The 25,221-nt window shown below is 47.2% G+C and overlaps 2 protein-coding genes across 2 annotated transcripts; one reads left to right on the top strand and one right to left on the bottom strand.

Moving 5' to 3' along the window:
* The first annotated feature begins 1,980 nt into the window (after positions 1–1,980).
* Positions 1,981–23,326, top strand: KEL (Kell metallo-endopeptidase (Kell blood group)). The gene is made up of 19 exons (XM_003270850.4): positions 1,981–2,203; positions 2,534–2,611; positions 2,918–3,059; positions 3,315–3,491; positions 5,989–6,113; positions 6,435–6,581; positions 9,900–9,962; positions 10,055–10,243; positions 10,471–10,619; positions 11,789–11,918; positions 18,114–18,224; positions 19,707–19,805; positions 20,047–20,124; positions 20,558–20,658; positions 20,845–20,955; positions 21,099–21,166; positions 21,398–21,567; positions 21,912–22,007; positions 23,027–23,326. Exons 1-19 carry the CDS (start codon positions 2,201–2,203, stop codon positions 23,186–23,188), a joined length of 2,199 nt encoding a protein of 732 aa, XP_003270898.2. The 5' UTR covers positions 1,981–2,200; the 3' UTR covers positions 23,189–23,326.
* Positions 23,327–23,574: 248 nt separating this feature from the next.
* On the bottom strand, positions 23,575–24,874 carry LLCFC1 (LLLL and CFNLAS motif containing 1). Its single transcript, XM_003270849.3, has 2 exons — positions 24,631–24,874; positions 23,575–24,088 (listed from the first exon to the last, which is right to left on the bottom strand). Exons 1-2 carry the CDS (start codon positions 24,836–24,838, stop codon positions 23,853–23,855), a joined length of 444 nt encoding a protein of 147 aa, XP_003270897.2. The 5' UTR covers positions 24,839–24,874; the 3' UTR covers positions 23,575–23,852.
* Between the last annotated feature and the right edge of the window lie 347 nt (positions 24,875–25,221).

Below are 25,221 nucleotides of genomic sequence, written 5' to 3'. Positions count from 1 at the left end.
AATCTAATTGGTCTCCATTATCATTTTCCTAGGGAAACATCAGCTCAGGGGCTTTGACTGATAGAAAAGGAGTGAGGAAGGGAATATGTGTGAAGGAAGCTAAAAGCCCATGGGGAGAGTATTGGACTTTCTGTGGAAGGGAAGTTTGAAGAGGAGGCACCATCAGGATGTACCCACACAGACCAAACACCTCTAGAATCCTGAGTCAGCTTTTTCCCCTCACTCTGATTCCTACTCCCACCCTTAACCAAAATTCCATTGTTCACTGGCATCACTGTTCCCTAGTCATGCAGAAATGCAACTTGGAGCTCCTCTGTGGCTCTATGATAAACCCCTCCTCCATTCAATCCATTACCATGACTTTATTCCATACAATTTTTCTTTCTACACACTTCCCTCCCCTCTGCCATCCCCCTGGACCAGGCCCTCCCTTCATCACTCCTGCAACACCAAACTAACCACTCTGTTTCTTGTCTTTTATCCAAACAGTCCAGATCCCCAATACCACACTGGCGTTTCTTAGATATTATTGTATCTTGCCACACCTTTCCTCAAAAGCCTTATTTTCCCCAATGCTTTCTTTTCTAATGTATGAAGTTCTGACTTTTCTTTATGACTTTCATGGTACCCCACCAGCTGGCCCCAGGGGGCACAATGGCTTTACTCCACTTCTCCACACCCACCCTCATCCTGGCAAGTGCACCATGGCCCTAGCACAGTGCTGATGGAATCTGGAAATATCGCCAGGGAATCATTTGCAAGACTAACCTAATAAATTACATTTTTTTTCCTGGGATGTGGAAACAAGGGACAGAGTTGAAATACCTTCCCCCAGAAGTGTGCTTGCCTCACTCAGACCACAGCTAAGGGCTTAATATGATGTGAGAAAGAGGATTTCTGGCTTGGAATGCAATTCATTTCTATTAACATTTAGAAAGCATCTTGGGTGGGCAGGAATGAAAACCAGACACTGTACCTGCTATGACATAGTTGTCAATCAATAAGGAGATGAAGAGGCAAGCTATCAGTGCAACAGAAAGCAGAATGAAAGAAAGACGGGCTCAGTAAAGCCTGATTCTTTTGTAGAAGGCATGAGATCCTATGCGGTAGGCATAGGCAAGTATTACCCTCATTTTCCAGATGACAAAACTTGCTTACCTGCCTCAGAGTTTAAGTGGCTTGTTTATTGTCACAGAGCTAATAATTAGCAGATTAGGGTCTCCTAGCTGGGTGATCTTTTGAATGCATGACTTTGCCAGCAGCCAGCAGAGCTATGAATCACCGAGAGAAACAATTAAGCATGCTTGGGAACAGTGTGAATGGGCATGGAGCTGGGAGGCCTCCTGGGAAAGGTGGCATTTGACCTGGGAATTGATGAATCCCAGAAAAGCCAATCAGAGAGGTATGAAAACAAAATTAAAATGGAGACTGGGCCTGAAAAATTCCCAGGCAAACAAAGCCAAAGACCTTAAAAATAGCCATATTCTTGCTAAAACTACAAACAGAAGTGAAACTTAATTTGGGTCAATTTCTGATAAATGCTTATGACAGAAATAAAACTTAACCCTAGCCAATGATAGGCAGCCAACTAACGTATGATTATGTGACTAGGGACTTTCCAAAAAGTTACCTAAAAAAGGCAATTATATAACTGCAAACTAAGCAAATAATGTTTTATTTTGCTTCTATAACTTCCCAATAAATGCTTGCCTCTGACATTTTGTCATCGCAACACTAAACCTTTGTCGGTCTGATGCTCCCCAATTCATGAATTGCTTCTTACTTAAATAAACTCTTTAAAATTTTACTGTGCCTCATATTTTTTTATACCGAAGAAAGGAGAGAAGGAAGAATATTTTAGAAATAAAGGAACTTCATGGGCAGAGTCACAGTGCAAGACCAGAGGAGCAGACCAAGGGCAAGATTGCTTGGGGAGTGAAGACTCCCTCCCTCTTCTCCCCTGAGAAGCTGAGATAAAGGGGGAGGAGAAGCCTGGGTGCCCCCCACTGATAAGCAGGCTCCACCCAGAGGCCAATCCTGTGTGTCTGGGGACAAGGGGGAAGAGCAGCAGAAGTGTCCCTTCTCCAGGATCAAGGAACTGGGGCGGGTCAGAAGGGGGACCATTTCCTGGACCCCAGTCCTCCGAATCAGCTCCTAGAGTGGAACCAGGAAGGATTCTGGAGCCACAGAGGGTAGACAGATGGCAAGTCCACTTTTGGAGTCAGAGGCCCAGGGTCGGGGGTGAGGGTGGCTGTGTGCAAATGTCCTGCCCCCACTGGAGGGGAGGGAATGTGAGGCTTACAGAGTAGAAAGCGGGGGAGAGAGGGAGGTAATGGGAGAGGGATTGAGAAATGTCACATTCAGGGGACGGGTTCATTCTGAAGCCCATCTGGGAACACTGCTCCGAGATAAAAATGTGTGTGTGGGGGCAGGGCAGGCAGCGAGGGTATCAAAATGGCCTGATAAAACTCTCTTCAATGCACCATTTCCTGAACCAGCTTCTCTCTCCTCCTTCTCCCTCCACTCACTTCAGGAAGATGGGGACCAAAGTGAGGAAGAGCCGAGGGAACGCAGCCAGGCAGGTGGAATGGGAACTCTCTGGAGCCAAGAGGTAAGTGACCTCCTCTCCCGGGGCTGGAATACACTGATGTTGTCACTCTGGGCTCTAAAATCCCACAAACGCTCATCTGCTAACTGTCTGCTTTGTCCTCACTCAAAACAGTTGACATTCCTTGTTTTCTCATCTCCCAGGAGTTAAAGTAGGGCTGGGTTTAGGAAGAATTGGGATAATTATTTCTGTATAAAGGGACTGTAGCACTAACAGATTTATTCTCTCTCTCCTCTCCTCCTCTTCTTCCCATCCCTGTCTCTCAACCCCCTCCACCTTGTATCTTTCACCTCTTGGTTCCTCCCACAGAGCACTCCAGAAGAGGGGCTGCCCGTGGAAGGGAGCAGGCCATGGGCAGTGGCCAGGCGGGTGCTGACAGCTATCCTGATTTTGAGCCTGCTCCTTTGTTTTTCTGTGCCTTTGTTCTACATCTTCCAGAACTGTGGCCCTCGTAAGCAACATCTCAGACCCCCTAACCTAGTCAGCCCTCCCCCTGCCCTGGGGCCCAGGCCCAATCCCTGCTCCTGGGGCTTCTGCCCACCCTGACCCTTGGGGTCCCAATGGGTCTTCTTCCTCCCTGCATCCTAATCATTTCTTTTTCATCAGCTCCCCACTTAGTTACTCACCTGATGTTCTTTGCCTAGCCCCTTGGGGGAGCCCTGGTCTTTTTGCCTCTTCTTTCCCAGCTCTGAGCTTTTTCCCACAGGCCCCTGTGAGACATCTGTGTGTTTGGATCTCCGGGATCATTACCTGGCCTCTGGGAACACAAGTGTGGCCCCCTGCACCGACTTCTTCGGCTTTGCCTGTGGAAGGGCCAAAGAAACCAATAATTCTTTTCAGGAGCTTGCCACAAAGAACAAAAACCGACTTCGGAGAATACTGGGTGAGGAAAGCAGGGTGGAAGATGCTCTGTGCAAGTGGGTGACTCTGTGCCTAGAACAACCATGACTGCTCCAAACCCTGTGTAGTTGTGGAACAACTGGTTTGTGCCATCCCAGGTGGGATTATACGGATGGATGATTGGAGATGATGGGGGAGTAAAAGAGGCAGGATGGCGGGAGCTGCCTGGGTTTGCTCCTCTCTCACTGTTTCCTGTTGCCTTGCCTTGGGTACCCTTCTTCCATTTCTCTTGGTCCCTTTCTGGATTTTTTTCTTTATCTAATTTCCATCTTATTTGCTTCTCCATGTATCCATAATTACTCCATTCTCTCCAACTTGTCCCTTTTAGCAAGCTCCATCTTTGTTGCTTCCTCCAAATGTTCAGTTTCTATCCTATGCATGGTGTCTTCTTCCACGAGCATCTCCTCAGCACCTCCTACGTTTCAATTCTTTTGTCTGTCACTCTCATTCTCTAACCTCCAAAACCTCTAGTCTCCCAATGCCTCCTTGTCAACATTACCGTCTCCCTCTCACCATGCCGGAGCTCCCCTCTCTCACAATGATCTCTTGCTTCTTGCTTCTCCATTGAAACCTTGGACCATGGCAAGCAAGTTGACCTGGAACAAGTGGGATGTTAGAGATGGATGATTGGAGATGATGGATGATGGTGGAATGAAAGGGGTAGGATGGTGGGGTGAGAAATGAGAGAGGGCTTCATCACTATGCATAAGAGAAAAAGTGGGTAAGTACAAAGGATATGCTGGAAGAAGAGGAGAGCTGAGTTAATTGGCAGTGGAAGTAAAGTTCCTGCAGATGGAGGCTGGAGAGGAAAACTGCCAGGACTGAGAGGAAAACCAGAAGGATGAACTGAAACTGAGGAGGAGGTTGGAAGTGCGTCCCAGGAAGTTGGTGGATGGTGGTGAGGATTTGGGAATAAGAACATATAAGATAGACATGCATTTCCAGTGCAAGGGAACCTAAAGAATGTGTTGACACTATCAATTAGAATCTGGGAAAAATAAATGCACCCCTCTGCCCTCCTTTTTTGATGGGGAAAGAGTGGGAAGGGGACTCTCTTTGGGTAAATGGATACTTTCAGGGAAGGCACAGATATAAAAAAAAATATGCTCAGGATAAATTCTGTTGCCTACAATGGGATGAATAGATATCAGGGCGACTGAAGGTGAAAAGAGTGTTAGATATTAGAGGGTGGATGATTCAGAGAGACTTGCATTTGATTATTGTAGTGTGTTTGTTTCTTGGGATCAATGGATGAGGAGTCTGGACTAGGAGAGGCCTCCCCTGTTTCTTCTCTTTGCTAAACCTTTCCTTATGAGTTTTCTTCTCTCCAAATCCTTAAAGTTCTCTTGTTCCCTGAGTTTGTCTAACTTCTTCAATCATTTCTTTTGTCTTTCGTTTCTCTCTTTTCTCCTTTGCCCATATCCCACTTATTGCTATCTTTCTCCTTTCTTCCCTGTCGTTTCCTTCTTGGTTTCTTCCCCACATTTCTTTTATTTTCCATATTGTCTTCTTCTCCTCATTCTCTTTCCCTGCTTTCATCATTTCATCAAGTTGATCCATTCCAAATTGGGCAATCCTCTCATCTTTCTTATTTTCCTTGTCTCTATTCCTCCCCCTCCTTCCATATTCTGTGGGAGTCTTTCTTTCCTGTAAGCTCCCTGTCTCCCACCCTCGCTCTTTGCCTCTATACCAGTTGCCACTCTTTTAATTCTCCTCCCGACAAAAAGAGTCAAACTCTGTAAAATATTTGAAAAGATTCATTTTGGGCCAAATATGAGTGACCATGGCCCGTGATACAGCCCACAGGAGATCCTGAGAGCATGTGCCCAAGGTGGCTGGGGCGCAGCTTGGTTTTATACATTTTAGAGAGTCATGAGACATCAATCAAATACATTTAAGAAATACATTGGTTTGGTCCAGAAAGGTGGAACAACTCAAAGGCGCGGGGGTGGCTTCCAGGCTACAGGTGAATTTAAACATTTCTGGGTTGACAGTTGGATGAGTTTGTCTAAAGATCTGGGATAGATAGAAAGGGAATGTTCAGGGTAAGATAAAGATTGTGGCGACCGGAAGTTCTTTTGAAGTCTTATAGTGGCTGCCCTTAGAGACAATAGGTGACAAATATTTCCTATTCAGATCTTAGTCAATCAAAAGATCTAGCTATGTTAATAGAGATATGTTAATAGCTAATAGAGATTCTTTACAGATGCAAATTTTCCTACACAAAGAACAGCTTTGTAGGGCCATTTCAAAATATGGCAAAGAAACATGTTTTGGGGTAAAATATTTTTGTTTTCTTCTTTGTCTCGTAATGTTATGCCAGAATCAGGTTAGAAAGTAAATCATGTTACATGGGTTAAATAAAACCATCTGGTGAGAACTTATGATATAGGGCATTACTCTCCAGACCCCTTTGATAGGAATTTGGGGCAAGATAAAAAAATCAGAGTTTAGTCCTCACTCCCATGCTTCCTTTCTAGAGGCCCAGAATTCCTGGCACCCAGGCTCTGGGGAGGAGAAAGCCTTCCAGTTCTACAACTCCTGCATGGATACACGTGCCATTGAAGCTGCAGGGACTGGTCCCCTCAGACAAGTTATTGAGGAGGTGAGAAAAGTTGGGATATTAACTTTTCTGGATACATAATATATGGGACCAATGCATGCTTAGGGCTGCCTTTTTTTTTCTAAAGGGTGGGTCTTCTTCCTAGGGCCCCCCAAGTTCTAGGAGGGAGATGGAGATGGAAATGGTTATGCCCTGTGAAAGTATCAGGACCTTGGGAGAAGGTCTTGATAGATGTGGCTCCCTAGGCGAATCAAAGGGCCCAGGGCAGAGGTCAGGCAGTAGCAGCTGTGTAAGAGCCGATCCAGACAATGGGGGATGGGCTCCACAGATCCTTATGTTCAGCCCCCTCTCTCTCCTTTAAAGCTTGGAGGCTGGCGCATCTCTGGTAAATGGACTTCCTTAAATTTTAACCGAACGCTGAGACTTCTGATGAGTCAGTATGGCCATTTCCCTTTCTTCAGAGCCTACCTAGGACCTCATCCTGCCTCTCCACACACACCAGTCATCCAGGTGAGGGATGCACTGGCGAAGACACAGTTGGACCTGGCCTGCCTCCATCTCTAGCCAATCATCCCTTAGAGGAAGGTTGCAGGTTGGGAAGAGAGGACACCTGTGTGATATAGGAAACAGCCCTACCTTAAGGGAAAATTATTGATGTGAAAGTCAGGGACATTAGCTGGGGGTGGGAAATGGAGCAGCAGAGCCAGTGCTGGGAAGACAGAAGTAGGCCTGGTCTTTCTTACTGTTAATCTAGATTAGTCTCAGAGCCCCTTAACCAGTCCTCCTATCTCTAGGATTGCCCTCATTTTATTTACTCTTTATTTTTACTAGAGGGAACTTTTCTAAACCAAAGGCTAACTAACTATGCTACTGTCTGTATTTAAATGCTTGTCAGTGACTCAGTGGCTTGCCAGGTCATCAGAATCTAGTCCCTAATCTTTAGTAAATCTTTGCAAGCACCTTGTGATCTGACCCCTACACACTTCTCCAGCCTTATCTCCTGTACATTCCTTCTCTCCCTTACCCCCAAGCCATGGTGACTCACTGCTGCTTCCAGGAATATTCCTCAGTTCTTTGCCTATGCTGCTCCCTATGCCTGCAACCATCCCCCACACTGAACCTGGAAAACTTACATGTTTTTCAAATGTTGGCTTTATTATCTCTTCCAGGAATTCTTCACTGACACCCTAGTTAGGAGTTAGGTGAAGCCCTTCTCTCCCTCCTTTCATTTCCTCATGCTCTTAGCATTTATCGCTCTGTGTTGAAGATTGTGAGCCTCCTTAGAACAGGACCATGCTTTATTCACCTTTGTTTCTCAGGACCTATCACAGGGCCAGGCAGCTAGAGGCTTTTGCCAGGTATTTGTTGAGTGAGTAACTAAATAAAAACACTGGAGCTATCACTATTGTGGTTAAACAATGTAATGCTATCTGCATATTTGGACCCTACTGTCAAAAGAGCCACAAAATTACCAGAGGGTAAGTACAAAAGAAGAATTGATTATCATAATGAGGTGTTCTAAAATTTAGTTCTAAACAGTCTGCTCAGGAGTTTAACTGATGTGGCCTTTGGGGGCCAGTTAAGATCTGGTTAAGGAGAGGCTTAGAGAGGAGAGCATCAGAGAAGTTGAGCTAAGCCAGCCTTGAAACATGGTTAATTCACACAAGTGGAGGTGAAGCTATGGGACGTTGGAAATTCTGAGCCAGGGGGAGGACCTGGAATGGTGTGATTCCTCCCTGGAGTCAGTGAGGAGGCTGATCTATTTAATTGAGGATTTGGGAGGCAAGGTGGGGTGCAGTGGGAGGTAAAAGTGAGACTGAAGACATAAAGTTGAGCTTGATTATTTCTACGAAGCCAGGCAGAGGTGAAACATTTGACATAATAGAAAAAAAAAAGAGCTACTGAGGCCATCCAACTGTTACGACAATTGTGCATAGAACAAATATTTTGATGGTTGTGCATGGAGTCAGCAGTTTTGAAGGTCAGTCTGGGGGTGTTGAGGAAACTAAATGAGCATTTTTGAGGCCCTGAGATAGAGGTAGAAATGGAAAGGAAGAGCCAGGCACAAGGATTTAGACAACTTCACTCTAGTGATGATAGTCCATGCTGTTTCTAGAGGATTTGGTGACTGATTGGATATAGAGAGTGGGGGATTACACAGTGATCCCATTGTTTTGATTTAGTGTGAATGGGAGGAGGGTGATTATCATCAGTGTGAGCCTGGATAGTCTCTTGGGTTAAAAGCAGATAGGAAGAATGGACTGCAGAAGGAGAAGTCCAAAGACTGAGAGCAGAAGGGAGCCAGGGAAGAGTGAGTACTGTTGGAGAGATGGGAGCTAGACCAGTATGGTGGGCCACAAAGGAAAGAAAAGAAGCTTCAGGAAGGAGGGGTCAGCTCAGAGAACAAGGAATGAGAAGACACCCTTGGATACCTAGAGATACCTTCCAAACAGTTATGGCAGTGGACACAGATTGTACGGAGCTTAGGAGGAAGATAAGAAAGTGGAAACAATGGGCATAGATGCTTTTTTGTTCTTTGAACTGCGGACATACAATGTAGCAAAAGGGTCAAGTGAAAGTTTTTTTTGAGACAGAAGGAAAAGTATATGGCTCAAGATAGGAGTGGGATATTGAAATTGGAGAAGAAAAGGGAAAGAGTAGAAGCAAAGATCTTCAGAATAGAATCAAGGGTTCATCAGGGCCAGACTAAGGTGAAATATACACGGTGCTTACCTGGGGTGCTAATTTAAGAAGGTCCCCAAAACTCAGTATCACGATAAATAGTATTTTAATAAATATTCCTAAAAAATCAAAATCAGTGCAACAATACATGATGAAACAAAATATCAAACTTTTCTTCATTATGAATTTTTTTGAAAAAAGATTATGCTTTTTTTCCCCAAAAATGAGACAAAATTCTATGTGAATCTTTTTGAAAGTACTAATGACTTTTTTTTCAAAAGGAATCAAAAATACATTGAGGACTTTTCTTGAACACATCATGATTCTTTTCAAAATTGACTAAAAGTATGTTTTTTGGGGGAAAAAAGTCCATGATAAGCAAAGTTTTGAGATTTTATTTATCATACATTTTTGGTAGTAATTTTGATTTTTTAAAATGTTATTTATCTTGATTACTGAGTTTTTTTTTTTTTTGAGACAGAGTCTCACTCTGTCACCTTAAAGAAGAGTTTATTTGAGCAAAGACTGATTTATGAATTGGGCAGCATCCTGAAGCAGTAGAGATTCAGAGAGCTCCACCCTACAATGTAGGCAGGCAGTATTTACAGAAAGAGGAAGTGACGCCCAGAAACATCTTGGTTGGTTACAGCTTAGCAATTGTCTTTAATGGGCATGGTCTGATCACTTGACAGCCTGTGGTTGCCTGAAGATCAGCTGGTATGGCTGGCTGAGATGGAGCTATCTGTTGCAAGAATATACTCCTAAGTTAGGTTGCAGTTTGATTACTGAGTTTTTGGCACCTCTTACATTTTGTACCTGGGACAGGTTCCTCACCTCACTCACCCTGGCCCTGTTCCTGAGACAAGGAATAGCTCCTTTTAGGATGCTGATTATTATGCTTCTGCCTTGCTGGGCACACCCACACTGGTTGTAATACTCACCATCTTCCCATTTTCACATCTGGACTCTTCTTCTCATGCCCCTCAACCCTTAATCCCTCCCTTTCTTTGTACTCTTGCTTCTCTTCTGTCCAATCTTTATGTCCATCTCCCAAGGCCATCTCCCATGGTATATTCCCCACCTCCCCACACCTGCCCTCTCCATCTGCCATGCTCCCTGCTTCTCTCCAGTCTCTCTTGTGTCCAGATAGACCAGCCAGAGTTTGATGTTCCCCTCAAGCAAGATCAAGAACAGAAGATCTATGCCCAGGTAAGATGGCATATGGACAAAGGCCCTGCCCTCTGAGGCCAGGAGAAAGGCAGGGACCTCTGACACCTGTGACTGACATTTCCTTCCTCCAGATCTTTCGGGAATACCTGACTTACCTGAATCAGCTGGGAACGTTGCTGGGAGGAGACCCAAGCAAGGTGCAAGAACACGCTTCCTTGTCAATCTCCATCACTTCAAGGCTGTTCCAGTTTCTGAGGCCCCTGGATCAGCGGCGGGCACAGGGCAAGCTCTTCCAGATGGTCACTATCAACCAGCTCAAGGTGCCTGGAACTGGGGGCCAGAAGACTGTGGGCATGGGGGCCTTCCTCCCAAACATTACCTCCTTTCCTTCTTCCTCCTAGTGCCCTTAATTCCTTTTCATTCTGTCTCTGGCTCCATCCCCTCCCCCAGTTAGCCTCTTCTCTTCTTTTTCTCACACCCAAAGGGAAGCCCTTTCCCCTTCCTTCTCTTTTCATTTTCCCCCTCAGCTTTGTGTCCCTCCTCTAAGGAAATGGCCCCTGCCATCGACTGGTTGTCCTGCTTGCAAGAGACATTCACACCGATGTCCCTGAGCCCCTCTCAGTCCCTCCTGGTCCATGATGTGGAATATTTGAAAAACATGTCACAACTGGTGGAGGAGATGCTGCTAAAGCAGAGGTTTGTCCCAGGTGGGATTGGGGAGATCATGGAAATGGAGGAGAGCCTGAGCACCATAGATCTTGGGGGCAAAGGAAACCTTGGGGAAGGCAGGCTGGTAAGGGCCTCCCAGGAGGATAAGAAGAACTTGCCACCTGTGGGGGCAGAGAAGCGTGGGTTGGGTGGCACAGAGAGGTTGGAGGGATCAAGAAGGATGTGTCTTGGGAGCACGAGTAAGGGAGGATACACACGACATGAAGAACGCAGGGTCAGCCAAGACACGGGGTCTCCTGAGAGTAGAACACCAGCTAGTCAAGAGCCTCTGAGCTGTAGAAGATGCTGGAAGACCCAGACACAGAGGACAGTTGAGTGCATGTATGTCTTTTTAGCAGCTGAGGACTGTGGGCAGGAGGAGGAGGCACATGAGATGAGGAGATGAAGATGGTGAAGGCTGGGGATGCTTAGGGGAAGAAAGGAAGAGGAGGGGCCATTCCTCAGATGCGGTGTGAAGATTCTGGAGCTCTTACGGGAAACAATGTCTAAGAGCATTTCTGCTGGTATCAGGAAATCAAGGGGGTGTTGTGGTTGGGGACATGAAAGAGTGGCTCTTTGTAGGGCTCTCTGCCTCCCCTGATCCCTGGGTGGCTACCACCTGAAAGCAGTGGCTTTCTTCCAGGGGCTTGGACCTAAGGGTCTTCTTCATGGTGGCAGCAGCATCCAGAAATCCTTTTTGAGGGAGGTAGCTGCCCGTTCCCATGGGAGTGAGCAGGCTTGCATAAGGGTGCGATGCAGCCCTGGCAGGAGCATTGCCAGTGGAGCAGAGAGCAGTCACAGAGACCAGCTTACTTATGCTTATGAGATGCATCTGAGGATAACCTGAGATATCTTGACTGTGGAAGCAGAATCTGTTTCATGACATGAGTCCAGGCTCCATCTAACCCAGAACTTTCTTTCCCTGTGACTTTGAAGGCTGCCTCTTCATCTAGTTTCTTTTACTAAGGAGCTAGATCCCACCCCAACCTACATCATGAAAAGCTCTTTTTGACTTGGGTGCATGTTAAAACAGTTATTAATACAGAGGAGAAGGGGCGGCCTTCAGGAGTATCAAGGTGACTTACACAAGGAGAGGCTCTTCTTGAAGCATCCCAAGATTCCTGGGGTATATATATGGGTCCCTTTTGTCTCCATAGGGACTTTCTGCAGAGCCACATGATCTTAGGGCTGGTGGTGACCCTTTCTCCAGCCCTGGACAGTCAATTCCAGGAGGCACGCAGAAAGCTCAGCCAGAAACTGCGGGAACTGACAGAGCAACCACCCATGGTAAGGAGAGGAGCGGGTGTATTTGCCCAGGTACTCGAAAGGAGTATCTACTCTTTTGAGGGGTGAATGTCGGCAACTCTCTCTCAGGGAGGGGGGCCATGATGCTAGATGCCCCTCCATGTCTTGGCTTTCCATAGAAGCAGGCAAATTGGACGACAAAGTGTAACTTGAAAACCAAGATACCACGTGCCAGACCTTCAGGCACACATCTCCCAGCCTGACTACCTCTCTGGCTTCTTGCTGGGTGTTTGAGCTCAAATATAAAACTCTGATATTATCAGGACTGCCCTTTCTTTGTCACGATGCTTACATTATTTGCTCAGGATAACTTGGACTTAGAGCTTACAATTTATTGGGATGAGAGAGAGATATGTTACGCAGTGGCCTTCCTTATGTCTAGTTGATTCCATGTTCAAACGTGCTTCACAAAGAGTTTATCTCTGACATCCAGTGGGATCCATTGGGCCACATGTAGACTTTGTGGCACAGATGTGGATATATCTGAGGAGGGGCCTGGGTCGAAAATGCACTTCACTAACCAGAGTCTACTTATTACATAAGATGCAGAGATGCTCCTTTGCTGAGAATCTTGAAATCCCAAGTTGGATATATCCAAATGCAAGCAGAAGAGTCTAGTACATTGGATACATCCCTACCTCAATGAAGGCCTCAGTTTAGTCTTAAAAATCACTAGATTTTTTTTCTTAGTAATTTGTGGGCCGTTTCCCTGCCTTGGAGAAACTCTCTGCTTTGGCAACCTAAAATTGCTGTGGAATTCAGAGAAGGAAAAGGTATTCACAGGGATTGGAATGTAGTTATTGCTTATCAAGAGCTAATGATGTGCTAGACACTCTTTGAAATCCTTTAGATCTATTAGCTGATTTAATCTTTACAATTCCATGAGGTACCATGGATGCCATTTGATTCCTATTTTAAAGAGGAGGAAACAGAGGCACGAAAGATAAGGAAGTTGCTCAGTTATGACAGTAAGTTAGTGGGGTGAGGATTTGAACCCTGGCAGTCTGGCTCCAGGGTCTGTGTTGTTTACTCATTGCGCTAAAAAAGCAGTCTTCCTGAGGAGCATCACTTGAGTTGGGGAGTCGCCAAGAAGCTTCTGCCCAGCTTTTCTCTTGATTCAGATGAAGCAGACCAGAGCCCCAAGTTATCTTAATTGGGGTTGCTACAAAATCCTGGCAACAAACTGCTACCTATAAATGCCAGCACCATGGCCCCATGGCACTTCTTGGAGGCTGTAAGAGTGCTAGTGTTGAGGCTCAGGCTTAAAGAATGCAGAAGACTTAGATGGCCTGATGCCATTATCTTTTCCATTAGGGCACATAATTGTCCTTGGGCTTAAAAGCTGAACTAATCTCTGCCAACAAATAGTTGTGTGACCTTGGGGAAGCCACAGCTATTAACTTTGACTTTCTGGAACAATAGTATAAAAGATGGCACTTAATAATAATGATAATAGCTGATATACATGGAGTAGTCACTGTCTGTCAGCACTTAGGACAGGTTATTCATTTAAATCTTCCAGAAACACTTGGAGGTTTTTAATCCCCATTTTGCAGATGCAAAAATAGGCTCAGAAAGGTCAAGAAGCTTTCCCAAGACCACACAGCTCACAAGTAAATGAACAGACTCCAAAACAGATGTTTTGGCTCATAAAGTCATGTTTTTAACCACACACTGTACAGGATTGAGAAACAAGTAGGTGCTACAAACAAAGGTTAGAAAACTTTTTTATAAAGGGCAAGATAGTAAATATTGACTTCATGATCCATAAGTGGTTGGTGTTACAAACTACTCAACTCTGTCCCTGTAGTGCAAAAACAACTGTACACTAAGTAAATGCTGTGTTCCCAGGGGATCCTGGTTTAGACAGCAGATATTCTTGCAGTTCCCAAGAAGGAGAGATCAGGGAGCATTTGAAGGATCAGTGGCATCTCTGTGCAGGAGGCGGAACTGACAAAATGTCTAGAGAGAGGAAGGAGTTTTCTGGTGAAGAAAAGGATATCATCTCATGGGGACAGGGCAGGAGGCAGGCTGGCTAAAACTTGGTGCAGGGTGAGAGATCCTCCTGGTGACTCTGGCTGAGAGGAGAAGACTAGGCTTTCTGTGTCCACTGATGCCCCTGGAGCATGCTCCAGGTGTTCGAGAATCAGCAAGGAAGCCAGGGCATCTGGATCAGGGTGACTAGGACAATAGTGGGGAGGGAATCAGAGCAGGAAGGAGAGAACCATACAAGGTCTGGTAGGTCACTGAAGGACTTTTGCTTCTCTCTGTATGAAATAGAGACATGCAGAGGGATTTATCTCATTTATGTTTTAAAACAACATATTTTAAGGTTAGCAATGGGATGTCCTGATGATGAGTGATGTGAGAGGGAGAATGGAATCAAAGACATTACCTAGAGTTTGGCCTTGATATGATCAAAATGTTTGGTTCTATTCGGTGGCCATTAATTACCGACTTCTGATCATATTCTTTTGAATGAATTATAATTTATAGTGCCCTTATACAGAAAGATTTCTAAATCTCATTATTGGACCATCTTTGGATGATTAGTTTTGAATAGAGTTATAGTCAATGAAAATGGCTGTTAAGTCAGCTTTTCTTTTATGAAACTTGGGAAGGTGGGTTTTGAGAAGTAAAAGCAGAACTTCACATTTGTGATGATTAAATGTGAATGATTTATATTCAGCCCTACATCTCAATTTATTCAGGTCTTCCAGCTTTGGATGATTTGCAGTTTTATTCAGTGTATCTTCATGCAGACTACTGTTAAGATCCTGAAGGGAGAAGGGCATCGGGTCAGGTTATTGAAGACCTAGCTATGGATTTATGCATTCATTTATGTAACAAACATTTATTGAGAACCTAGTGTACTTCAGGTACTTCTCCAGGCACTTGGAATGCAGCAATGAACAAAACAGACAAATAAATAATCCTGCCTTCAGCCACATATCCTGGTGAAGGAAGAAAGACAATAAACAAACTAATAAAATAATAAAATATGTTAGGGGGTGTTATGAAGAAAAGCAAAACAGGAAATGAGGAAAGGAAATGCTAAGTGAGTGGTAGTTAGGATTCTTAGTAGGAATGTCACTGGAGGTCAAGTTAACTTGAAATCATTCACCATTGATGTTTACTTTTGATTCAGCCAGATGAGACTCCACTCAAATTGCACTATCATTCAACATCAGTTTATCTATCTAATTCACTAGGACTCAATCTGTGTTTTTCAAGCCTGGCTAAATCAAGATAATGCCAACAGAGTGGGGTAGTGCCTTAGAGTACTTGAAAGGTATTATTTCACCTGATCCCCAAACCAGTGAGGAAGGTAGACTAGATATTGTTCTCGTTTTGACAACTGGTGTCACTGAACCACAGGGGTTTAAGTTAATAACTCAAACTTAGTAAGTGCTAATACTCTATTCAGTGGTAGGATGGTAGTGGTGCTTGAGGATGTATTTCGTCTATAGATGTGTTTTGTTAGCCTGGAGAATCTTTTGCAAACTTTGAATTAATCACCAACATTCAAAAACTAGGGTATGGTATGCCAGCATTCAGGTTTCCAGCGTGTGTGTGTGTGTGTGTGTGTGTGTGTCTGTGAAGCTTGGGAAACACTGGGCTAGCCTTCTCCTGTGGCGACAACTGACTGTTGCTACATGGCGCAGCTTGGGGCTGGGTGCGCTCTCTGTAGCCCCACCACGCCCTGTAGCTCTGATGTTGCACTGCTGTTCTCTGTTATGCCTCTGCATGGCCCCTATTGGAGTTTGCGGCTTCCAGTCTTTCATATGCCTCAGTTACGTAAGCCTTTTAGCCAGAGGAATTTTTATTATTTTGGCATTATTTTTCTTCAGTGATCCTATCATAGCCCTTAGTAGTTACACATTATTTTTGAGTGTTAAAAAACTGTTTAATGATTCGTTCTACAATTTTGTTTAGAAATTAACATTAAGGATTCCTGGTTGGCTTGTAATCCCTAAAATTTCCTTTCATCCTATAGAAGATTGGTCAAATTTTTGCTTCGCTCCGGACTCTTAGAATCTGTGCTGAGTTCTATCATTTCTCAAATACTATTTGTGGTTCTGAGGTTATACATGCAACTTTTTTGTTTTTGGTGCCCTCAAATTAGTCCACCGAGTTTCATTATCTTGGGTTTGAAGTATTTCTTCTATTGTTTATATTTTGGAGACTTTTTTTCTCTAATTCTATTTCTCTCCCTCTCTTTCTCTCTCTAACTCTCCCTTTGCAGTCAATGTGGTATACACTACCATTCCACATCTTGAGAGAGAGCTGTAGTAGTGGTCTGAGGTGGCGACTGTATTCTCCAGTAGTCAGGTCCCATGGCAAAGCATGTTGGAGAAATGATCAGGCTCCAGCAAAGGGCATCAAGAAACAAATCAAGAATGAGAAGGGGTGAGAAGGGTAGGCAGATCCACACTTCCAAGCTCAAGTGGGCTCCCTGCTGATGCTGGTTGCTGCTCCAGGTGTAGCAACTGTCTGATAAGAGGTATTCCTGGAGCCAAGCTTGTCCAGCAGAATGTGGCTGGCAGATTCTCAACTTGGCCTATAATTGCTTTCAGACTCGGACTTCCTTTTAGTTCCTGTTGTTTCAGAGCTCCAACTCATGCAGCATGAGAAGAATCTGAGCCTCTTTTCTTTATCAGAGATAAGGTTGGCCGGGTGCGGTGGCTCATGCCTGCAATCCCAGCACTTTGGGAGGCCAAGGCAGGTGGACCACTTGAGCCCAGGAGTTTGAGACCAGCCTGGCCAACATGGCAAAACTCCATCTCTGGTGGTAGCCACCTGTAATCCCAGCTACTTGGGAGACTAAAGCAGAAGACTCACTTGAACCCGGGAGGTGAAGGTTGCAGTGAGCCGAGATCGCACCACTGCACTCCACCTGGATCACAGAGTGAGACTCTGTTACAAAATAAAAATAAAAGTAAAAATAAAAATAAGAGACAAGGTTAGCAGACCTCAAGGTGCAATAGAACACAGATGTGGGCAGCCAGGCCTGCAGCAACCTCCAAAATGATAACCTCTTTAACCGGTGGATTCGGGAGTTTCTTCTTCATTGACTACCAGACTGGCCTCTTTGGTCTGTTTCCTCTAGTGGGATGCACATAAACCCCCTGCATTCCCAGGACCAGCCTAGCTCCTGCAGGGAGAGTATTCCTACCTTCCCTGTGGGCAGGTCTTTGGGAAGTAAAAAAGTCACAGGAATAAAGTTTTGAGGCTTCATCTTGCCTAACCCAAATTAGCATATTAGCTGGTATTTATCAGTTCCAGCTTAGCTTTCCCTCAGGCCAGCTACCTCTTCCTGTCCCTGGGTTCCTTGAGTGTGTGTCTCCATTTACCATGTCATCTCTGGGTTTATGCCTTGGTCAAGTTTTTAAAGCCATGCAAGCCCACCGCCAAGACCTTCTCTGTGTCTGTCTCTTCTGTTTCTCATTCTCGAGGTCCTCAGCTGGCACTGCCCTCTTGGATGTTTGTCCATGGCCTCCTGCCTCTGCAGTGAAAGCCCTCCACCTTCCTGTTCTATTCTCTCCTCTCTGACTTGGCTGGAAGGCTTCCGGCTCTATGAATTTATACGCTGAATCTTGTCTTGTGTCCTCTTTTCCTAGCAAACAATATGGCATCTAAAACCCAGTTCTACTCTGATAATTTTTTCTTTATAAGATGCTACAGTGTGATACACCATGCCCACCCGGAGAGAGGATAAGGGTGATGGTGGTAGGACAGAATTTCCATCCGCAATCTCCGTTTTGAGCAAAGAAGCATGGAGGATGGGAGTCATTGCTGGGACCCCGGAGTAGAGTGGTGGTGGGGGAACAAGGGGAACATCAGACAGCCGAGGTATGAGGTTTGGGTTCTCATCTTCTTCCCAGGAGCCTTTTGGTCCCCAGAATGATGCCTCCTAGAGGCCTTGCTGTCAAATTCAATAGGCAATAACATGAAGGATTTGCTCAGCCAGGCTCATGAGACCAGCTCTGAGGAAGATGTGCTTTTTTTGTACTGAGCGACGATGTGCGTCACCCTAAGGGATAGTAAACTGAGATGAAATCCAGAAAGTCCAGTCAAAAGAGCACCCTCTGGGAATGAAGGTCTAGTGAAGATTGGGGATACAGATGAGGAAAGAGTCCTGAACAGGAGCCACTCATTCCAGCTTTGTCTCCATAGCCCACCCACCCACGATGGATGAAGTGCGTGGAGGAGACAGGCACGTTCTTCGAGCCCACGCTGGCAGCTTTGTTTGTTCGTGAGGCCTTTGGCCCGAGCACCCGAAGTGCTGTATGTGAGAGGTCTTCCCAGCCCACATCCCTCCACCCCTTCCCACCCAACCCAGCCTTCCCTCATTCTATTAACTTTGACTTCCTCAGTGGTATGTGTGATTGGGGAATTGGGCAGTCAGAGAGAGAAGGGCCACTGAGAGAGGGAACCCAAAGGCCTGCTCCATCCCTGTGGTGGAAACAGTTCAGCTTCAGACCACAAAGTCTCCATGCATGACATGCTCTCACTTGGACAAGTCACCCAACTTTCCTGGTCTTGTGTTTCTTCAACCATCAAATGAGAAAATCGAGCCAGGCACGGTGGCTCATGCCTGTAATCCCAGCACTTTGGGAGGCTGAGGTGGGAGGATCACCTGAGGTCAGGAGTTCAAGACTAGCCTGACCAACATGGAGAAACCCCATCTCTACTGAAAATACAAAATTAGCTGGGCGTGGTGGTGCATGCCTGTAATCCCAGCTACTCGGGAGGCTAAGGCAGGAGAATCGCTTGAACCCGGGAGGCAGAGGTTGCAGTGAGCTGAGATCACACCATTGCACTCCAGCCTGGGCAACAAGAGTGAAACTCCATCTCGAGAAAAAAAAAAAAAACAGGAAAATTGAACGTTATCATCTCTAAGGCTCCTCCCTGTTATATCTAAGATTTTTTTTAACAACACATGACATGACGTCAGAACAGATGACATAATCTTGAAGAGGGCAAATAAATCAAATAAATCACCACTGAGTACTTTCTGAGTACCTACCACATGCCTGGGACTTCTTCAAGCACTTTGCATAAACTACATCATTTAGTTCCTATCATTATCCTGATTTTATAAAAGAGGGAACTGAAGCAAAGAGAGGTTAAGTGACTTGCCCAAGGTCACACAGTTACCAAAAAGCAGAGACAAGGTTTGAACTCAGGCATTCTGATGCCAGAGCCCAGGCTCTCGATATTGCCTTTCATTTTCCTCCAAGAAAGGATTTACATGACATGGCAGGTGGCTGGGGAAGCAGTGAGTACACACTGACGTTGTGAAGCCAGGGAGACTTATGGGGGACTTGCTGGGAAGCTGAAGAGCTCAGGAGGATGAGGACAGGGAGTGGACGCTTTGAAAAAGACAGTGTGAGAACAAGAGCCCTGAGCCAGAGGAGAAAATGACAGCCCTCTCTTCCCTCTGATTTCTGAGAGGTGTTCCTGCCCCCAGGAGTGAGGACACTGTCTTTCTCCCGCATCAGGCTATTTTCCCCATGGAAAGGAACTATATCTCCCTGATGGCCCTCACAGATGGCCAGGCCCCACCTTCCCTTTGTGGGCTTGGCACTGCCTTCCTTTCTCCACAGATCCTTTAGTTGCTTTAGTTGAGCTGCTGCTCTAGCAGCAGCTCCAGCCCAGGCAGCTCCTTGGGGCCAAGGCCTTTTCCAAGGGTCAGAAGCTGTGGGCAGGGCCAGGCTGAGGCCTCTCCTGATCCTGTCCCCCTGTCCCTGGACCTCACTCCCACAGGCCATGGAATTATTCACTGCGATCCGGGATGCCCTCATCACTCGCCTCAGAAACCTTCCCTGGATGAATGAGGAGACGCAGAACATGGCCCAGGACAAGGTCAGGCCAGGCGTCCTGGCTGGTGTGGGAACCTGTGCAGGGAATGGAGTATTGGACCAAGCGAGATGGGGACTGGAAGCAAGTGCCAAAGGCCCCCCAGGCACACGCTAAGTAGGGAAGCCACTGGGCTGCATACTCACACTGGGAACAATGTGAAAGGCTGGGATAGGGCAACGAGCGGGAGAAATTCCCTGTGGTAGACTCGGAGAGTGTTCCTAACCCCTTCTGTGTCTCTCTCCAGGTCGCTCAACTGCAGGTGGAGATGGGGGCTTCAGAATGGGCCCTGAAGCCAGAGCTGGCCCGACAAGAATACAACGATGTGGGTCCCTGTGTTTTCCAGCTCCTTCTCAGTCCTTGACTTCTGCTCACTTCTCTGACCCTCCTGAGTCTCTGTTGGACAATCAATTTTCCCTGGGTGACTCAGCCCTGTCCTTACCCTGGCTGGGGTTGATGGGGAAATATCCACACTGTACGTCTTGCTGGCAGAAGAACAGAATCTTTTCAGGTCCCAACGCGTGTGCCAACACACATGCATGCATCCTGTGACTTGTCTGGGTGTGTTCATCTGTGTGCTGATATGTGTAAAGCTTGTGTGTGCTGTGTAGTGATGCCATCGGGCTGCTCTCTCCTAATCCCTGGATGCCTGCCTGTCAGGGCTTGCCTGTTCGGGGTCAAATGGTCCCATTGGTGTTTGTCAGCATGCATCTATAGAAGTCTCTGTGTGCCCAAGTCACCTCCTGTCTCTTCCCCAGATACAACTTGGACCGAGCTTCCTGCAGTCCGTCCTGAGCTGTGTCCGGTCCCTCCGAGCTAGAATTGTCCAGAGCTTCTTGCAGCCTTGCCCCCAACACAGGTATGAGAGCAGGGGAGACACAGGCAGTCCATCCCAGAGAGACCCATCCATGATTCATAGGAAAGGAAGCCAGGGCTCAGGGAAGGCAGCATGAACAGTAACGGTAGTTGGGAGGGACTGTGAAGGTCTCGGGGTGGCAGGGCAATACGCGGTGGGGGCTGGAGTTCACATGTCCTCTTCCCACAGGTGGAAGGTGTCCCCTTGGGAGGTCAATGCTTACTATTCGATATCTGACCATGTGGTAGTCTTTCCAGCTGGACTCCTCCAACCCCCATTCTTCCACCCTGGCTACCCCAGGTATGGGTCACTCTCTGAGGGTAGGTAGGGAGTTTCCCAAGAGGGGCCGACAGGTGTTACGATGGATGGGACTTTCGGTTGGAGAATTGGGGTCACAAATGCTGAAAGATTCTGGGGGGTCAAACAAGCCCTTGTCTCCCCAGAGCCGTGAACTTTGGCGCTGCTGGCAGCATCATGGCCCACGAGCTGTTGCACATCTTCTACCAGCTCTGTGGGTAACAGGGGCCACTGGGAGGTGGGATTATAGGGAACCTAAGGGAAGGCCACAAGGGAGGCCTGGAGGGGAAAGGGAGGTTATTTGAGGGTTTGAGGTGGGGCAGTCCTGGGAACTTTGCCATGCTCCTGGGAGCTGGTTCAGTCTGCAGTACCACCCACATCCTCACTTCAGCAGCACCAACCCTATGTTCTCTTGCCGTACGTTCTCTTGCCCCGTTTTCAACAGTGCTGCCTGGGGGCTGCCCAGCCTGTGACACCCATGCCCTCCAGGAAGCTCGCCTGTGCCTGAAGCGCCATTATGCTGCCTTTCCATTACCCAATGGAACCTCCTTCAATGACTCGCTCACATTCTTGGAGAACGCTGCAGACGTTGGGGGGCTAGCCATCGCGCTGCAGGTATGCAGGTGTCAAGGGCCACAGTTTATGTGTACTGGCAGACTAGAAAACATGTACTCAAGCTTTCCTTCCACCATTCCTGATGCAAGTACAGTTGCATGGCTTTCTGCCCTTCGCATCCCCACTGAACAGACGGCAACTTGGGGATCCCCTCCTACCCCAGAGATCCTCAGTTTTAGGACATCTATAGGTCTTCTGGGAAGTACTCTTTCTTCTGGCTCAGATCAACTTGTCAGTGCAGAACCAGTGAGCAAGGGCCATCGGTTTTGGGTACTGTGTGGAGGGACTTTCAAATGGCCACAGGTCTAGAGCCTGAGGGCCCTTCTCCACTCACCCCTACCCAGGCATACAGCAAGAGGCTGTTATGGCACCGTGGGGAGACCGTCCTGCCCAGCCTGGACCTCAGCCCCCAGCAGATCTTCTTTCGCAGCTATGCCCAGGTAGGCAGTGGCCACCTCCCGCCACAGCTTGCTTTATGTCAGTTGAATGCCTTATTACTGAAGTTCATGGAACTCCCCTCCTCAGACACTCCCCCAAATACCCCAAACCCTCTGCTGCAGATGTCCTCTCTGTCATTTTTTCTCATCCCTCCCTACCCCTTGGAATCACCCCTCAGATGACTACATGTTCTTCTACCTAATTCAGCATCCCCACAACTCAAAAGGTAGAAAAAACACTATTCCCAGGTTCATCCAGGAGAGGAGACCATCTTTTTTCTCCTCTCATACCCCAAAAATACAGATGCCTTAAAAATGAGCATGTGGCTGGCCTCAGTGGCTCACACCTGTAATCCTGGCACTTTGGGAGGCCGAGGTGGGCAGATCACTTGGAATCAGGAGTTTAAGACCAGCCTGACCAATATGGTGGAACCCTGTCTCTACTAAAAATACAAAACTTAGCTGGGCTTGGTGGTGGGCGCCTGTAATCCCAGCTACTCGGGAGGCTGAGGCACGAGAATCGCTTGAACCTGGGAGGCGGAGGTTGCAGTGAGCCAAGATCATGCCACTGCACTCCAGGCTGGGTGGTAGAGCAAGACTCAGTCTCAAAAAAAAAAAGAAAAAAAAAAAAGCCTGCGACAGGCTGTGTGCCACATTCCTCTTCAGACACCTGCCCTTAGGTGTGGCGCCCACTTGACATCACCTCCTTAAGCACCCTGTGCTCCCTCAACGGACTCAGGTGCCAGGTCTTCAAGATGCTTAGATTAGACTTCACCCCAGAGCTCTTGTGCTAGACCCTGCCTCTCAGTCACTGATAAATGGTATCATTACACAGCCCAGGCCCTCCTCCTGGACTCCTATTGCCAGATTAAATGAACTATACATTTCAAATGCTCCATGTGGCCCTTGGAGCCCTTGATCCCCTGTTCCCCTCTTAGTCTGCTGTCCCTGATCACCCCTTGTCACCAGGTCAGCTTTGTCCTGTGGACCCTCCCCCTTCAATGACCTCTCTTCCTGCTCAGGTGATGTGTAGGGAGCCCAGCCCCCAGGACTCTCACGACACTCACAGCCCTCCACACCTCCGAGTCCACGGGCCCCTCAGCAGCACCCCAGCCTTTGCCAGATATTTCTACTGTGCACGTGGTGCTCTCTTGAACCCCTCCAGCCGCTGCCAGCTCTGGTAACTTGGCTACCAAAGATGCCACAGCACAGAAATATCGATCAACACCTCCCTGGTCACATCCACGGAATCAGAGCAAGATTTCCTTTCCGCTTCTGTTCCAAAAATAAAAGCTGGCACTTGGCTTCCGCTTGTCTCTTAATGACTTGTTCCTGCCATGTTCTATGCCTAGAAGTCATTAACTACACGGGAGAAAAATACCCTGAAGTCAGAAAAGATAAGAGGGAGAAATGCCAAAAACATTTCATGGACACAAGAAAAGGAAAGAATCAACAATTGGCGACCTGGTGGGTTTGAAGGCCACCCAGTGGACCAAAGATTGGACAATAAAGCAGTCTAGTTAGAGACGAGAAGGGCTTGGATTCAGTATCGGAAAGCTGCTCCCAATTGTTCTCAGGATTTTATCGTTATTTTATTGTCATTGCCTCCTGCCTCTAATCTGCTGTCCTGAACAAAACCAGGAGAGGTGTGGGAGAGAAGGATGTGGGTCTGCTGTCTCTGGCCCTGGGAGACGAAGCTCCGAACCCGGAGAGGCAGTCAGTTAGCACTGATGGCAACTGGTATCTCTGCTGCTGAACCCTGAGGTACAGTGATGGTGATCAGAGGCAGAGAGCCATGCCTGCATCTCTTTTGGGAGTTGTGACCTGGAGCCCATGAGGGAGGGAGGGTCAGTGAGTGAGCATGAAGCAGAGATGGATATTTAGGAATGTCCGCCTCAATGGCCCTCCTAAGAAAACCATGACGCTGGCCAGACTAAAGCAGAAGCTGAGGTGGAAAGAGTACTTGTGAACAGCTGCCGTCTTGGGTGACTGGTCTTCTTCTTGCTGGGCCATGTCCACCACCTGCCACATCTCACCCACTGAGGAGGCCACAAAGTGCTCTTCGAACTGTTCTTGATTCTGGTCTGGAACAGGGGAAAAGGACGAGGACTGAGCCCTGACCCTGGCCTGAACCAGAAAGGATAAGTTAGAATAGGAAAAACACGTTGAAGCCTAGGGCTGCAGTCCCAATTGCCCACGTCCTTGGCCTTGACCAGAGAGGGGATGCTCTTTCTAGAGGTTTTTTCTGATCTGTGTTCAACCATAGCCCCAACTCAAACACACACACACACACACACACACACACACACACACACACACACCATTCCTAAGGCTAGCTGCCTCCTCTAGGGTTTCAACATTGGGGGAGTCAGGGGCCACCTTGAAGCATGACAAAAGCCAGCCAAATGCACCATGCTTACACACACAGAAGTTGCATGCAAGCTCAGCTGGCCCATGGTGAGCCCTGACACTATTATTTCACATGATAACCATCAACGGCTGGAGTTACCCCCCATAAACCAGACCTCTGTCAGGTCTCACCCTAGCCTCATCAGTGACCTGAGGCCTGGCCTCACACAGACCTCACCCTGAGCCTCCAGACTCTCCTGCCTTTTTTTCCACCTACCTGCAGAGGGCATTTTCTCTGTCTGGCTCCCATCTTTGGGGCCTGGGCTCCCGTTCAGAGGCTTCACCTGCAGCAGCAGCAAGATGGGAACCAGGAACACTGCCCTGCAGAGCTGGGGGGCCAGGGGACGCATGGACCTGCCCACCCGCTGCCTTCGGCCACCCCCTACTCCCAGTGTCCAGCAGGATCTGTGCACCTCCTGCCCCATTCCTGTCCTGGCCCTCAACCCTTTCCAGGGGCATTTTCTCCCCTTCCTCTGACTTCACATGTTCTGTGACATCACAACCATGGGCCTGACCTTCATTCCGGCTCACTAGAGCATTCCATGGCGAGGCACCAGAATGGAGCACAGCCAGCAGGGATGGCAGAGGCTTCCAAGATGACCACAGTGGGTCATCCTGTATTTAGCAACAGAAATGACTTAAGAGCTTGCAATGTACATTCGTATCCATTATACCATTAGATCCACGTAGCAACCAGGACTGCAAAATCATAGTGTTCTCATATCTATTACATTCATAAGGAAACTGAGGCTCACAGAAAAAATGACTCTCTCACTCAAAATCACCCAAATATTAAGGGGCAGAAAAG

Source organism: Nomascus leucogenys, chromosome 13 (assembly GCF_006542625.1).
Source record: "Nomascus leucogenys isolate Asia chromosome 13, Asia_NLE_v1, whole genome shotgun sequence".
Classification (NCBI taxonomy): Eukaryota; Metazoa; Chordata; class Mammalia; order Primates; family Hylobatidae; genus Nomascus; species Nomascus leucogenys.
Note: the sequence above shows the minus strand (reverse complement) of the source record. Positions and strands in the feature narration are given on the sequence as shown.

Excerpts from the sequence above, each read along its gene's own strand:
- KEL (XM_003270850.4), top strand. Across the intron at positions 3,492-5,988 it reads CCGACTTCGGAGAATACTGG|AGGCCCAGAATTCCTGGCAC; the intron begins GTGAGGAAAGCA and ends CTTCCTTTCTAG. Across the intron at positions 20,125-20,557 it reads CCCGACAAGAATACAACGAT|ATACAACTTGGACCGAGCTT; the intron begins GTGGGTCCCTGT and ends TCTCTTCCCCAG.
- LLCFC1 (XM_003270849.3), bottom strand. The coding sequence starts at position 24,838 with ATGGGGCAGGAGGTGCACAGATCCTGCTGGACACTGGGAGTAGGGGGT. Across the intron at positions 24,089-24,630 it reads AGAGAAAATGCCCTCTGCAG|ACCAGAATCAAGAACAGTTC; the intron begins GTAGGTGGAAAA and ends CCCCTGTTCCAG.